The 14,916-nt window shown below is 53.7% G+C and overlaps 7 protein-coding genes across 7 annotated transcripts; 4 read left to right on the top strand and 3 right to left on the bottom strand.

The window, feature by feature from the left end:
• Positions 1-510: 510 nt before the first annotated feature.
• On the bottom strand, positions 511-1,090 carry JCM15063_004008 (histone H2B family protein; the record flags this gene model as incomplete). Its single annotated transcript, XM_076677052.1, has 3 exons — positions 511-668; positions 736-985; positions 1,064-1,090. The coding sequence occupies 3 exons, from the start codon at positions 1,088-1,090 to the stop codon at positions 511-513; spliced, it is 435 nt and encodes a 144-aa protein (XP_076536034.1).
• Positions 1,091-1,412: 322 nt separating this feature from the next.
• Positions 1,413-1,956, top strand: JCM15063_004007 (histone H2A; the record flags this gene model as incomplete). The annotated part of the gene is made up of 3 exons (XM_076677051.1): positions 1,413-1,569; positions 1,638-1,704; positions 1,773-1,956. The coding sequence occupies 3 exons, from the start codon at positions 1,413-1,415 to the stop codon at positions 1,954-1,956; spliced, it is 408 nt and encodes a 135-aa protein (XP_076536033.1).
• A 516-nt stretch (positions 1,957-2,472) lies between these two features.
• On the bottom strand, positions 2,473-6,258 carry CHL1 (DNA helicase; the record flags this gene model as incomplete). The annotated part of the gene is made up of 17 exons (XM_076677050.1): positions 2,473-2,660; positions 2,740-2,778; positions 2,842-2,955; positions 3,020-3,034; positions 3,109-3,181; positions 3,243-3,323; positions 3,401-3,550; positions 3,621-3,791; positions 3,861-4,135; positions 4,198-4,243; positions 4,315-4,684; positions 4,746-4,912; positions 4,979-5,329; positions 5,394-5,454; positions 5,528-5,682; positions 5,750-6,037; positions 6,103-6,258. 17 exons carry the CDS (start codon positions 6,256-6,258, stop codon positions 2,473-2,475), a joined length of 2,700 nt encoding a protein of 899 aa, XP_076536032.1.
• A 414-nt stretch (positions 6,259-6,672) lies between these two features.
• JCM15063_004005 (uncharacterized protein) lies at positions 6,673-9,150 on the top strand (the record flags this gene model as incomplete). Its single annotated transcript, XM_076677049.1, has 5 exons — positions 6,673-7,440; positions 7,507-7,961; positions 8,063-8,139; positions 8,204-8,429; positions 8,508-9,150. 5 exons carry the CDS (start codon positions 6,673-6,675, stop codon positions 9,148-9,150), a joined length of 2,169 nt encoding a protein of 722 aa, XP_076536031.1.
• Positions 9,151-9,525: 375 nt separating this feature from the next.
• On the top strand, positions 9,526-11,027 carry JCM15063_004004 (lipid-binding SYLF domain-containing protein; the record flags this gene model as incomplete). Its single annotated transcript, XM_076677048.1, has 6 exons — positions 9,526-9,678; positions 9,757-9,889; positions 9,959-10,180; positions 10,249-10,332; positions 10,393-10,649; positions 10,752-11,027. 6 exons carry the CDS (start codon positions 9,526-9,528, stop codon positions 11,025-11,027), a joined length of 1,125 nt encoding a protein of 374 aa, XP_076536030.1.
• Positions 11,028-11,200: 173 nt separating this feature from the next.
• JCM15063_004003 (uncharacterized protein) lies at positions 11,201-13,290 on the bottom strand (the record flags this gene model as incomplete). Its single annotated transcript, XM_076677047.1, has 11 exons — positions 11,201-11,233; positions 11,309-11,347; positions 11,407-11,551; positions 11,612-11,792; positions 11,873-12,041; positions 12,115-12,227; positions 12,288-12,395; positions 12,453-12,571; positions 12,641-13,014; positions 13,073-13,152; positions 13,245-13,290. The coding sequence occupies 11 exons, from the start codon at positions 13,288-13,290 to the stop codon at positions 11,201-11,203; spliced, it is 1,407 nt and encodes a 468-aa protein (XP_076536029.1).
• A 135-nt stretch (positions 13,291-13,425) lies between these two features.
• ALG5 (dolichyl-phosphate beta-glucosyltransferase) lies at positions 13,426-14,736 on the top strand (the record flags this gene model as incomplete). The annotated part of the gene is made up of 4 exons (XM_076677046.1): positions 13,426-13,494; positions 13,579-14,004; positions 14,089-14,274; positions 14,353-14,736. 4 exons carry the CDS (start codon positions 13,426-13,428, stop codon positions 14,734-14,736), a joined length of 1,065 nt encoding a protein of 354 aa, XP_076536028.1.
• Positions 14,737-14,916: the final 180 nt, after the last annotated feature.

Raw genomic sequence — 14,916 nt, 5'->3', positions numbered from 1 at the left:
TAATACAGTATAGAATAGTTAGTTAGAAAAATCCGGCAACACTGGGAGACACTGAATACAAGATTTGGCACAGACCGTCGCCGTGTCCGAGATCTCGACTTTCGGACTTGGACAGGAGATCGAATCTGCAAACTTGCAGATTCGATCTCCTGTCTTCTTTTGCTCGCTGCCGGTTGCTATCATAGATCTCCTGTTGGGCTGCTATGAAATCGACACCCGAGAACAGCAGCGATCCAGGTCGCCGAGCTTAGCCTTCTTATCTGGATGGACGCGGCTTAGCTCGTCCGTGAAGGAGGTGATAGCCCTCTTAAGTTCTTCGTGTATATCGAGATGGGGGAAGACTCTCGCCGTCACCAAGACCATGATTTGACAGGTAGGTAAAGTAATGCAGCGTGAATTGCTCAGACGCTAGGGATAAAAAGATTGTGGTAACGACAAACTGCTGACAGGAAACTCGAAGATAGACCCCCCCTCTCTCTCACTCCTCCGACTCGATCCGATAAGTCCCGCTTACTTGGTCGACGAGAACTTGGTGACGGCCTTGGTTCCCTCAGAGATGGCGTGCTTCGAGAGCTCTCCAGGGAGGATGAGGCGGACCGAGGTTTGGATCTCGCGGGAAGAGATGGTCGACTTCTTGTTGTAGGAAGCGAGCTTCGAGGCCTCTCCAGCTAGTAGCAAGGGCAGGAAAGAGTCAGCGTCCTGTACTACTCGGACAGTCGACAGCGAGAGACTCACCAATGCGCTCGAAGATGTCATTCACGAACGAGTTGAGGATGAGCATGGCCTTGTTCGAGATACCAGTGTCGGGGTGGACCTGCTTGAGGACCTTGTAGATGTACGACGAGTAGGTCTCCTTGCGGACACGCTTCTTCTTCTTCTTGTCGTCTCCCGAAGCAGGCGCCTTCTTGACGGCCTTCTTGGCGGGAGCTTTTCCAGCAGGAGCCTTCGAGGCAGGGGCCTTGCCGGCAGTGGAAGCGGGTTTCTTCTGTAGAAGAGGACACGAGATCGGGATGAGCGAGCCGAACGCGTCTAGTGGCGGGACGACGGCATGTGAAAAGCTTACCTCAGCGGTGGTAGACTTGGGGGCCATTGTATGAGATGTGAGATCAAGTGAGTGGTGATGGGAGAGGGGAAGAGAAGAGTCTGCGTCTCGGATCGGGCGGTGTGACGAGCGGCTGGCGAGAGGTGACCAAAACAACACGGGACAAAATCCGAGGCATGCGTACGTACGCACGAAATTCTCCGCTTCGCTCGGAATGCGTACTACGCATCCGCATTTCAGCCCGATCCGCGCCCAAACAAATCAGTTCCGTCACTCTAAACGCCTTGCTCCCCTCTCACACTCTCTCTGCTCTCGCAACCCACACTCACATCTCACCCAACTTTCCCACCCACCACTCAAACTTATAAACATGTCGTCTGGAGGAAAATCTGGAGGAAAGGCTGGAGGCGACTCGTCCAAGGCGCAATCCCGTTCCGCCAAAGCCGGTCTCCAATTTCCCGTTGGTCGTATCCACCGTCTTCTCCGTCGTGGAAACTACGCTCAGCGTGTCGGAGCCGGTGCCCCTGGTATGTTACCTCTCGACATATACTTGCGCATGACACGATCTCCTAACCCGCGTTCCATTCTGTCCTAGTCTACCTCGCCGCTGTTCTCGAGTACTTGTCTGCTGAGATCCTCGAACTCGCCGGTAACGCCGCTCGGTACGTTCTCATTTTCATCGATTCTCGCGTCATGCATGCGACTGACTCCATCCTCATTTCGCTCACAGTGACAACAAGAAGTCGCGTATCATCCCGCGTCACTTGCAACTCGCCATCCGCAACGACGAGGAGTTGAACCGACTCCTCGGTGGTGTCGTCATCTCGCAAGGAGGTGTCCTCCCCAACATCCACTCTGAGCTTCTCCCGTCCAAGACCAAGATGCCCGGAGAGAAGGGTTCCCAGGAGCTGTAAACGGCTTGACTTGTCCAGTCAAGTCGAGGAGTTTTGAGAAGAGAGTGTGGACGAGTTAATTCGACTTTCGATGCGGTCTGTTGTTGTCTTTGAACCCCCCCTTTTTCCCCATGTACCGTTGTTCTCCCTTTGAAAGCAATGTGTCCCTACCTTTTACTACCTACACATGTTCGCGCCGCGTGAGAGAGTTGCCGAGAGCGAAAGTCTGATATGTGAAAGCATGCCAAACCATTTTCAAATGTCGCTTCTCGGTTGTAGCTCGTCCTGCTTAGTGACTCGCCTATGCCCCCATACTCTCGAAACCAATTACCGTCTCTCGGTTCGACCAACATGGTTATGAACAGGTGTCCGGACTTTGCGCCAAGGGTTACCAAGAAAAGCGGCGCGCATTACGACCTGCGGCATAGGGTCCTTATCTCGCGAGCTTTTCTACACTCGTTCCGTCAAAGCCATTCCGGCGCTCCCTGATGAACCTGCGAGAACGGCTGCTTAATGCACTGTTTCCTGGCTTGCATCTCATCCGCCAGATTTTCTTCTCGCTTTATTGAATGCGACGAGGCCTTGGACGAGTGCTCCAAAGGTCTGCGGCGACTGAACGTTGCTCCCAAGCCATCTCGGAAGCTGAGCTTTCTTCGAGGGTTGGGTATAGCGTGCGTCGAGAAGGATGATCGAAGCCCAATCTCGACTGTTCCGGATCGCACGACCTGTCGCAGCAGGACCAGAAACTCGTCAGCATACTCCAGTGAGACGGGAGCGTGAGTCAGTCTGAATGCCAAGGCTTGCCGATTGATTGATTCACGGCTCGAAACGCGAGGTTCTGATCTGAACACGAGGTTTGGGCTCAGCAATGCCTGGATGCAAGACGGAGATGGAAGAGCGACTCACAAAGCACCTGTCCGGCATCGGGAGAGCCTGCAGGGAGGTTCCCGCTTGACATATCTTTGAGGTAATTCATCCTTTCCTTTAACTCGGCGGATGCAGCGTTGGGATATGGGATACCTGTGAGATACGCGTATACATCAGCGTGTGACACCCAAGCAGTTTCACTGCACAGAGGACTGACCACAAACAATAACAGCTGGAAGGCATGGTAGCTCAAAATCAGAGGCACCCTTCTTCGGCAGGATTGCCCACAGACATAGCTGAACTCACCGCGAGCCATATCGTCGGCGAAATTGATGCCTTCAGACAGCTTGGCGCCTACGACAGCAAACAGGATCGCACCCTGGGATCGGAAGGGGGATGATCAACGCATGCTTTGTGTAAATGGACTCGAGAGAACCTACACTTCCACCCTGCTCGTTGTGAGCGGAATATTCGCGAAGTACCAGGTCTACTTCGGCAGCGGCTTTCGGTTCCCAGAATGTCTGGGGAGAAGAGCGCGGGCAAGTTGTAAGCTGCATGTCCGACCAAGTCAGCAGAGAAGTAGCGAGACATGGTGTACTGTTTTCTTCTTCGTCAAGCGGGAAATCGTGCCGTTCTTTGCCCACCTCGCTTGAACCTGATACAAGAATTCGTAGGATGGGAAGAATACGACGATACCTTTCGGCGTGATAGCGGCGATAGATACAATCGCACTTCCTAGCTCGTCGAGCTGTTTGCAGCATTTCGAGGATGGATCAGCTGTAGGCTCTGTAGTAAGTTCATGGCGTGAGACTACTCACAAGTTTTTCGTCCTTTCTCCGACTGTAGGTGAACTCGAATTGCACACCGGTAGGACCTTTAGCGACAGCAAATGTCGCGACATGGTCCGGAGGTACGACGTGTCCACATGAGAATGTTGAGAATCGCTCTGGTGGCAAGTACGGAAACAGTTGCTCCCTGAAATCGCTCATCTGCAAGAGAGTCAGTACGAGATAGTCAGCAACGAGCTCCACCGTTCACCCCGAAAGTTCAAAACGAACTGGCGCCATTGTGCCTCCCGCCAGCACGACGGATTTCGCTTCTTCTGCGATGTCTCGGAAAGAGTCCGAAGGCGCTAGTAACATATACTTGAACGAGACGTCGGCAGTGCGGCTTTTGATCGGCGTCTGAGACTCTGTATCTTGTGCCGGAGATGCTGAAGAAGACGATAGAGACAGAAGGATTCGGCCATCTCGATCTGCATTCGCCAGCGACAGGATGAATTGTTGTATTTGGTGAAGCGACCTTGTAGCTTGATTCCGTAGCGCTTGACGACCTGTTCTTCACCATGTCGTAGTCAGCGGAGTCTGACGATATGTCCAGATTCGAGCGGCTGACCTTGAGCGGTCTTCTCGTCAACAAGACTATCGATGTAACCTCCGATCTGTAAAAGCTCCTCGTGAGCGGATCAATTGCGCGCTTCAAGGAAATGATGCGGAGTGAAACGAGCCGGACCTTTCGTGCGATCTTTGACCGCTGCAAGTATTCGTCGAGCTTTCTGAGATTGATCTGATCTAGAGCACCAGCAGCTCCCGCGGTCTTGTTCGCAAACAGCGTGCCTACCTGGACCATCTCTTCCTTCCGCTTTCCTTCCTCCTCGATCCCTTTCCGCCAATGCTCGGCAAACTCGCTCAGCCCTTTCAGTACCAAGGCGAGTTGCTTGAGATACACTGCGTTGAGTCCAGTGAAACGAGACTTGAATTTCTGGAGATAGGTGAGCAGCGCCTGTCGAAGCTGCGTGATCTGCGAGAGCGTGATCGAAACGCTGTGTAAGGACAAGATCGAATCGATCAAGTTGTGCGCTTCATCGATCACTACTACGTGACTATGTGAAGTAGGCGGTCAGTGTCCGACAAACAAGGAGAAGGAAATCCGGAAAAGCTTGCTTATTGAGCGATATGCCAAGCGCCTCTCGAGCCGTTTTCTGCATCAACATATTGTACGGTAGCGTGACAACCTCGGCAGTCTTGACACTGCGTCTGGTGCCGTAGTAAGGGCATGTGTCGAGTTTCCGTCCCAAATCTTCGATATCTTCAATATCCCGCACGGAAGCCTGGGTTTTGCGCGAGGGTCAGCACTCGAATTCTGTCAGGCGATCTCACGTTCATGAGAGGCGTACAAGAGCTTGATCGCGGAACTCGTTCAGTTTCGCTGGTTCGCTCATGAGCGGCAGATGCGGACACCTTTTGTCCTTAGTCCCACCCTTCTGTAGATCGGTACAGAGGTCGCCGAGCGCTTCATTGTTCCCGTTAGCACGTTTCCGCACGTCTTCGTTGATGCACAGGTTCTGCCGAGATCCAAGTGGGATCAACCGGATTGGCGCCGAAGCTGGTTCGATTGTGGGATTCGAAGCTGAAGTCGCACTAGGGGTTGCAGACGTCCCTGGTAGTTCCGACTGAGAAAACCGTGTCTTGCGCAACTCGGCCACGAACTGCGACAGCTGAGAGTGCGTTCGGGAGGCAAAGTAAACCTGGACCGCAGGCACAAAGCGAGTCAAACTCGGGATAGCGAAAATACAAAGCCGTGTCACGTACCTTTGGCGTGTCGGGTTCCTCGTCCTGATCGGGGCGATTCGACCTGTTTCCTCCACCCATTCTGGCACAAAATGCGCACAAAGTTCAGCATCGAAGCGCGGTTCGCATCGAGGCCGGATAAAGAAGCAGCTCACGACTTGAGCAACGCCCTGACCGCTGGTGAGAAGTTGTCTTCTCCGTTGCCCTCGGCCGGTCTATGTTCGAGCTCCGGCACCGAGTCGATTTCATGGTAGGGAGTGGGAGCGTATTGCTCCGCCTCATTCGCTTCTTTCTCCTCGGTGGACAGTTTCTGCACCTCGCCCAGTCATCAGTCAAGACACTCGCCGGATATGAGTGGGTGTCAAGAACGGACTCGCCTGCCTCTTTCTGGCGAGACTTTTCGCTCGGTCGAGCGTTTGGTCCCTCTTGACCCTCTCCTTTTCGAGCCTCTCGCGTTCCCGAATCTCGGCAAGTCGCGCTTCCAATTCGAGTTCGCTTCTTTCGAGTTCGGCGAGCTTGGACTTGACTTCATGCTCGACGACCCAATCCGGCTCGTCTCGGAAGCTGTCCGAGGCTCGAACTTGGGCCACGAGTGCAGTTCTTGCTTGACTCTTCTGGTCTCTCAAGAACGTTAATGTCGACGAGATCAACGACAGCGACTTGCCCTTCATGTGCAGCTAGAATGTGTCAATCTTGTTGCGAGGAACGGAGAGAGTGCCACGGTACTGACGGTGCCGGTGGGTGACTCGATCACGGTACATTTGCCGTGGGAGATAGAATCGTACAGGTGCTTCATGAGGTCTAGCTGGATCGAGTAGGGTTCGAATGGAAAGCCAAAGGTCGGATCTGAAGGCGACATTAGCCCATCTTCGGCCGGACCTGCCATTACCAGCGCTTGTTTGCTTGCAGGACGTCCAGAATCGTATGTACAGAATCGTCTGGTGTCGAGTTGAGCGGCGGGTGATTGGACGGCAATGCAGAGAACAAGGTTGGATGATCGTCGCAAGGCGTGGCTGTTCGGCCGATATCGATCCGTGACCGCTCAAAGAGCTTCGAGGCGACCTTCTTGCGACTTGCCGGTGTGTTGTAGGTGTAGACGGTGCGATGTGCACATTCGCTGTGTGAGCGTTCTCAGACAAAAGACAGGGGTACCAATCAAGGACAAATGCGGATCAATATGAACTGCGGTAACAAATGCATTTCATCCTAAATTACCCCGCGCGCTCATCGCTCTGGATCTCTCGTCCTGCCCTCGCAGTCCTCCACTTGACTCGCCCGCCGGATGATGTAGCGGACAGGGATGCCCACTCGGAGGATCAAAGTGTACCCGTACCGGATCCCGCCCACCCCGGCGTCGACCTTCCCGTTCGGATCGTTCAAGTCGTCGTCGACCTCGTCGCCCTTTCACCGCGTCGTTTCAGGGCTCTCGCGGCGCAAGCATGTCATCCTGTCGGCATTGAGTCTCCTTGTCTTGATCGTGTTCGCTTACGACACCTGGAACGCAACGCACAATGCGCCGATCGTTCGGCTCCATCTGAACCCAGGCGTCGCCTCACGCTTGTACTCGCATCTGCCACTCACTCGGCTCAACGCAACTCACTCGAGACTGTCTCGCTCATACCGACTTCTCCATTCCGACGATCCCGCCTGGGACTTTAACGGCCGAGAACCGTGCAATGCGCCTGTGCTCAGCGTGTCCCGCGCACCGTCTCGTCTCAATGCGTCCGACGTATCAACACCACTCGAGCAGTGGATTTCTCCCTCGCCTCCGCTTCCTCCTCAGTCAACCCTCGAAGAGAGACTGCAGGATTTTATCGATTCTCCCCTCTCGACCGCCGAGACTCACGTCCGATTCAATGCACAAACTTGCGGCTCCCCGTCGGTCAAATACAACACGAATAAATTGCACCAACGTGAAAACCTCGCGTTTTGGTCAGGGATCGACAGCGAGCGGATACGGGAGATTCGGACCGAGACCGTCCGCGTCTTGAGGGACGCCGCCCAGCAAGGACGGCTGGAGGTAGGAACCGAGTCTACGCGAGGAATTGTCTGGACAGCTGGTAATGCCGTAAGTTACCCTTGCGCATGAAGGAAATTGGACCGGAACTGCCAGTGCTGAACTGTTTCTCGTCAGGATACATTCGATCGAGTGCTTGTGTCGCTGAGACTCTTGCGCACAGAGTACTCGTGCGATCTTCCTGCCGAAATCTTCCACTTTCCGACCGAGCATCCGTCGTCTGCTCAACTCGCCGAATTCGCTCGACTCGGTGCCACCTCGATCCCGCTCGAGTCCATCTCGAAAGATTCTGGTTCCGGGTTGACGAAACAATTTCACATCAAAGGTCTCGCACTCACGGCTTCGTCCTTCTCGCAAATTTTGTATCTCGATTCGGACTCGATCCCGGCGAGATCTCCCGAGTTCTTGTTCGACTCGATCGAGTTTCAAGAATACGGAGCCGTGTTCTGGAACGATTATTGGAAAGACACCGCCGAAAATGCCATTTGGAGGATCCTCGGCATTCAATGCAGGGACGAGTGGACCATGGAGAGTGGTCAAGTGTTGATCGACAAACGGAAGCACAGCGATGCGTCAGTTCCCTTTCCTCTCGGCTAACACGTCTCCTTGGGCGCGTTTAGGTTCGAAGCCGAGTTCTCGCAACTGACACGTCATTTTGGAGTCTTTTACACAGGCTGATCTTGCTCGAGCACTGGCTGTCAGACTGGAAGTTCTGGTTCCAATTCTCGGACGGCGACAAGGACCTGCTCCGTATGCTCTTCCGGGTTTTCCCGCTGTGCTTGATCAATTTTTTGACCTTCAGTTGTTATGGCAGGTTACGCCTTCCTCCTGTTGCGCAAACGATGGTCGATCCCGTCCCACACGCTCGCCTCGGCATCGTGGACGAACCCGAGCGAGATGGGAGACGAGAACCGGGACAAGTTTGCGGGACACACGATGGTCCAGTTTGGACTCGAGAGCGAGTTTCGAGATCGAAGAGGTGGCGAAGTGAGAGGACGACCTCTGTTCGTCCACGGCAACTTGCTGAAAAGGATCGTCGGGTCAGTCTTTGAACGAATCGCGGGGTTCTTTCAACCTCGTAGACGAAAATTGATCTTTGAGTTTCTCTGCACAAACAGCGAGTTTGGAAACGGAAAGACTTGGGGCAGAACCCTACAGTTGCACCTGCCTCGCAAATTTTCGACATTGCCAGCATCGAACGTTACTCTAATCCGAAATCAGCAACGAGCCGACCCGATCAACGTGGATGATTTCGTCAACATTTCGCCCATCACGGGTCAAGGCATCACTCAGTCCTACTCGGACCGTCCTCAAGAAGACATCGAAATCGATGATGAAAGAAGAAGGATCCAGGCGCTGTTGGCGAGAGGCATCAGGACGGATTTCTGGGATGGGCATCGAGGCTGGAACTATGTCCTTGGGATTCAGATGAGCTGGTTGGACGAACTTGAAGGGATCCAATTCATCAATCATACTCGGGAAGATCTGATGGAAAGCCAGGGCGGGACAAGCTGGGAGCAGTGGCTTCGGATAGAGGCCCAAGTGGCTGGGCCCAACTCGCTTCGAGCTCAACTCCTCGACCAGATTCGACAACACCGAGGAACAACATCCGGGGAGCAGGAGGGAGAGGAACACGACATGCCACCGATAGGCGAACCCGGATTCATGGACATTGTGAATTGGAACGAGATTGGGGAATTGCGGGGGTTTGAGAAGAGGTTCTACGAAGCCGGAGGGAAAGCAAATGGGGTTGGGTTCTGAGGTTGATTCCGTTGGCAGTACCAGCACAATCAGTCGCTTGTTGTTTTCGCAGCTATAATAGATTGCGATTCTGAAAATGTACTCAGATACTGCATTTTTCATCTACTTTTCGGGCGCACTTCGGACTATCCGGCTCGAACTTGTGACTCTCTACCGAACCTTGAGAAAATATCGCTCAAGAGGATTGCCGAGAGTAGCGAGGTGATTGCGACTGATGAAGTAATCGCCGAAATACTTTTGCGATTGGCCACCTCGGCGTCTCAGTCGTCTCCTATCCCGACTGTCCTTCCAGCGATAAGCTTGCAAACTCTACTGCTACTGCTCGACCCGATCACCGAGGCACGATCAAGGCTCAAGAAGCAATCCGGTGAAACAATGTCTCTACCGCATCCGCCTCCACCGAGGCGATTGGACCGGTCCGTCAAACCAGACCTACCATACTCGTCCACTATGCCGCCCACGAACGAGACGTTCAAGGCAAAGTCGAAGCGAAAAGGCAGTGAATGGGGTGCGACCGCCATGACCAAGGTAAGAGCCGATACCTCTCTCTCTCTCCTCTCGCTCCGCAGGCATGTACCGATTAACAGCTGCTTTCGGTTTTTACAGGGGCTCACCTGGAGTGACAAAATCGGCACAAAGGTCAATGGATGGGCTGAAGGGTACGGATTCGGAGAACGCTTTTGGCCGGTCAGCGGAGATTTCGAGCAAGAACTCGACAAATGCCACAGGATCCTATCAGGTCCGTCTATACAGATTCATCCCTGAAGACAAGTCGGCAAATTGACGAGAGGCTACAAACGGAAAACAGCTTTTGTCGTCGATGGCGTTGGAGTCAAGGTCGATACCGAGCAAATCGATCCAGCAACGGGCAAGAAACGCCGGGAACGCAAGAAGGTTCTGCGCAAGATTCCGGCAAAAGTGTTGCGGGAAGCCCAAGGAATCATCATCTTTAGCGCGATGCGGAACGGGATTGCACCGTTCGGCGGTTCCGGAGGTGCAGGTGTCATCATGGCTCGCTTGGAGGACGGTAGTGAGTGAGATTGCTTCACAAAAGACAAGCGTGACGCGACACTGACGAGGAATGTCGATTTTCCACAGGCTGGTCGGCACCGAGTTTCATCAGTCCTAATAACCTGACGGTCGGGTTGCTCCTCGGTTGCGATTTCTATGATTCCATCATGGGTCCGTCCCCTCTCGTGGGCGCAAAGAGGAATATGATCTAACGCATTGTCTCCCATCTAGTGCTACGTGCGAAAGCTGCAGTCGAGGCGTTCTACCCGATAGGCAAGATCACGATCGGTTCGGAACTGGCAGTCGCTGCCGGACCCTACGGAGCTGGAGCAAGTATCGAATCGGGCCTCGACAAAACTCCGGTCCTGTCGTATGTCAGGAGTCGGGGTTTGTACGCCGGGATCGAGATCCTTGCGAATGCGTTCTTGTGCAGGTTCGATGAGAACGAGAGGGTGTATCACTGGAAGGGAATCACCCAAAAGGACGTGGTCAGTGTCGAATTTCTCTCTCTGTGTGTGTCTATCTACAGAACCAGAGCGGTACCACGACTGACGGCCAAGTTTGCATTCTCCTGTTACCGCTGGTTCCAGTTGACTGGACAAACTCGAGCACCTCGAGAAGCCGAAGCATTGATCAACTTGCTCGAATCTGCGGAACTCGGCATCGCCCAAAGAGCCCATGGCGACGCGTTCGAATTCGAAGAACCTTCGGAACTCGACACGGCCCTCGCAGACGCGAATCTCGAATTGGGGGAAGGCGAGACGCTCAAGCTGCCCCCGACGCCAGACATGCTCGAGAGGAGTGAAGAGGAGGAAGAGTTTGAAAGAAGGAGGCTCGAACGCGACAATCAACGCTATTTGCGATAGGTATGCTCAATTACTCGCCCTTAGTCAGTTGTTGATGATGTTGACGGATCGAGTTAACACTGCTGCACAACAGCACAAGCCTAGATGGTTCACTTTCCTATAGACCTTTTCTTCCCTTTACGTTTGTTCGCAATCCGCAAACCCAACTGTAGCTACTAGCTTTGCTTCTGATTCTATTCGATATGTTCTCTATCTCCCGCTTGTTGCTATCCAAATTCCAATTCGTCGTGGTTTGGGTCAGCTCCTGCGCGAGAAGCGGACCAACAAATTCGCAAGCTCACCTCGGCGGTCTCGATTCTTGCGACCTCTTCTTCACAGATCTGCAAGTAATCTGCGCGTCAGGATCGGCATTCCTTGAATTTTGGGTTCGGGGCCTTACCTTTCTCCATTTCTCGAGATTGAATTTTGGTTGCAACGGGATTTCATCGCGTGGTTGCCACCAATCGAGCAAAGCGAGCCACATGTAATCGACAATGACGATCACACACATGATGATCCCAAACACTCGACCAGTTCCATAGTACCTGAATAACCATGGGTCAACCGAGATTCCAAAACCATAAAGCCTTGGTCGGTAATTTTACCTTCGAAGTCGTTCTACGACTGGAACTCTATCGATTTCAAGTGCGGTTCGATACACTCGTTCAGTCCGTTCTGCGACATCGGTCCAACTGTACACATCTTTGAGGGTTTCGTACGCGAACAAGGGATCGTGTTTGCCAGATTGAACATGTTTGATCGCCCTCGAGATGGCTTTCACAAGATCTGCCAACCGAAATGTAACGTCGTCGATGTCAATCGCAAGGCGGAATTGGCCTGTCAAGGGGGATTTAGGAAGAACATACCTTCGACTTCGGGTTCAGCAAACTCGATCAATCCTGGTGGCAATACCTCGGGTACGCCTCCAACCCGAGTGCTCACGACAAACAAACCCGCGCAGGCTGCCTCGAGAATCCCAATTCCAAATGCTTCCGTGAGGGAAGGGTTCAAGAAGATCTGGGCTCGAGACAAGAGCTTGGTCGGCACGCCGAATGCTCGTTAGCCTGACAAGCGCACATCGATGATAAATAATCGAGAGGATGCTCACAGATCGAACATTCTCATGCTTGACAGGCCCGAGAAGCTGAACTCGGTCTCGAAGTAGGGTCTGATACTTGTCCCTCATTTGCTCGAGTTCGACAATCTTGGGTCCGTCCCCGCCTGGAATCGACAGGTTTTGTCAGCATTGCATAAGATTTGACCTAGACGAGAGAGGCATACCTATGAGGAATCGCACGTCCGGATGCAACGCGCACACTTTCGGAAGTGCAGCGATCAAGAGATCAATTCCCTTGCGATAAACGAGCCTCGTGATGCATACGATCGTGACTGACGAAACGTGTCAGTTATAGGGAGAATGCGGTTTGTGTGGGGAGAGTGACACACGGATGTTGGGTATCGGCATGATGGGCTCGGTGGGTCGGAATTGCGACGCTACAACTGCATTGGGGATCACGTGCACGATCCTTGGGTCGAGTGCCCCTCTCAGGACCGTATTCTCTTTCCTGTCGGGTCAATTAAATCAGCAGAAGTCCTGTGATCACCACCGACAAGGCGAGAGCGATCTGTTTTACCCGGTATGAGACACGCAGATGACGGCCTCGACATCGCTGAGACAACCTTTCAGCATCTTGTTGCCCCAAATCTCTGCCATGTTGCCGAGCCCGAACAAGCTGTGATCGGTAAAGACGGCTTTGATGCCCATCGTGCGCGCGTGCATGATCCCTTCCATGCCCAACGCGCTCAACGAAGCGTGTGCGTGTATGACGTCGATCGATTCTTGCAGGTAAATCTTGCGCAGGTTGGGCAGTGCGGTGAAAAAGTTGGGCAGAGTCGCGTGAACGTGCGTCGGGGGAAGAGGCTGTACTGGGACATAGTACACTTTGACCCCGTTTGGCAGCCATCGGATTCCCCGTCGCGGCGGGTACGCATGCGTGATGACGACAACCTGCAGCGACACGAGCGTCAGGACGAGCGAGAGCGGGTCAATCGACTCGAGAGTTTACTCGGTGGTTGCGTTTCGCGAGGGATTGTGCGAGGGCGTAGATATGACTCTCGACACCGCCAACTTTCGGATAGAAGTAATCTGAGATCAAGCTGTAGCCATTGGAGAGCGTGAGTGATCGTTGTGCGGAGTGAAGAGTGAGGTGGGGGCAGACGCCGCATCGGGATACTGACGCAATGCTGAGGGGTCTGCAGCTGTCCATCCCGTCTCGGACTCCATCTATGCCCTCTGAGCGTTCCAGAGTGGCGATCGAGCGAAGACAGGGGAGGGAACCGCGGGAGCGAGTCGCACGTGAAGGTTCGCGTTGTTCTCGTCGACTTCGTCCCGACAGGTTGCATCCGCTGCTTTGAGATCATGCTGGGGCTCTCGATAGAGCAACAGGTGCTGTTCGCCGCGATCGTGCTCGCTCATGTCGTGTGCATTGTCAGTCGAGTCTCGCGTCTCGCTCAACTCGCTTCCGATGTTGACCACCTTCGCGTCTTGCTGACCTGTCTGGCATGTTGACAGGCTTTCATCCTCCTCATCCTGTTCTCTCCGATCGAGCCGACACCATCTCCGTCGGAATCCACGTGTCGCGGTCCAGCGTGGCCGACTCCGCCGCCGCTCTCACGGTTGTCTGCCCCACCCACAGTCCACCTGTCGGTCGTCGTACCGGCCTACAACGAGTCGTTGCGGCTCTCGGTCATGCTGCGCCCATGTATCGAATTCCTCGAGACCCGAAATCTCGCCGACGTGCGAGTTGCAAGTCTCCCAACTGGGGTCGAGAAAGGCAGTTACGAAGTCTTGATCGTGGATGACGGGAGCAGAGACGATACGGTCAAAGTCGCACTCGAATTGGCCGAAGAATTTGAACGAGAGTTTGGGGCAAAGCGCGGTCACATCAAAGTGTGCAGTCTCGTCAAGAACCGAGGCAAAGGAGGAGCAACCAAACACGTAGGTCGACTTATTGCATCGCTCAAGCAATGCAGGACACGCGAGATCTGATTCGATATGCGAGCCTTTGTGTCATTGATTCAGGGAGTCTTGCACGCATCGGGGCATCGTATTCTGTTTGTCGATGCGGATGGAGCGACCAACTTTGCCGACCTTGCCCTCCTCGAGTCGGAACTGGACACCCTTGAACGATACCAACCTTTAGACTCGTGTCACGGTATCATTGTCGGTTCTCGAGCACACCTCGTCTCGACTGAAGCGGTCGTCAAAGTCAGTTTCTTTGCCTCTCGCAATGTCGAAATCACCACAACTGACTTTTTTCTTGTCTCGTATGGGGAAACGGTACAGCGCTCTCTCTTGCGCAACCTACTCATGCGTTGCTTCCACCTGTACCTTTCGATCCTCGGACTTCGCTCGATTCGTGATACCCAGTGCGGGTTCAAACTCCACACTCGCGCCTCTGCCCAACACCTGTACCCTTCTCTCCACTCACCCGGGTGGATCTTTGATTGCGAACTCTTGTTGCTCGCCGAATTGACCGGAATCCCGTTACGAGAAGTTGGAGTCAGGTGGCACGAGGTGGGAGGGAGCAAGTTGGACGTCGTGTGGGATTCGATCAGGATGGCGAGGGATTTGCTCGTGATTCGAGGCAATCACTTGACGGGTAGGTGGAAGAGTCCAGACAAGATCCGGATAGCGAACCCGTTGTCCGAATCGAAGAAACAGCAATAGAAGCCTGGCCTTTTCGATTCTAGACTAGAACCGTACCGCCAACGTGGTTGAGAGGAACCGTCCAAAGATTATCCAGGCATGATTGCGCATCGAGGTAGAGAGGGAAGAGTTGCAATTGCAGTCAGGGGTCAAGATGATCATGATCGCACAGCAAACATGTCGCGTCTCTCGCAGGTCCCC

This window comes from Sporobolomyces koalae (genome assembly GCF_050403365.1).
Source record: "Sporobolomyces koalae JCM15063 DNA, S_koalae_JCM15063T_v1_ctg6, whole genome shotgun sequence".
Taxonomy (NCBI): domain Eukaryota; kingdom Fungi; phylum Basidiomycota; class Microbotryomycetes; order Sporidiobolales; family Sporidiobolaceae; genus Sporobolomyces; species Sporobolomyces koalae.
Note: the sequence above shows the minus strand (reverse complement) of the source record. Positions and strands in the feature narration are given on the sequence as shown.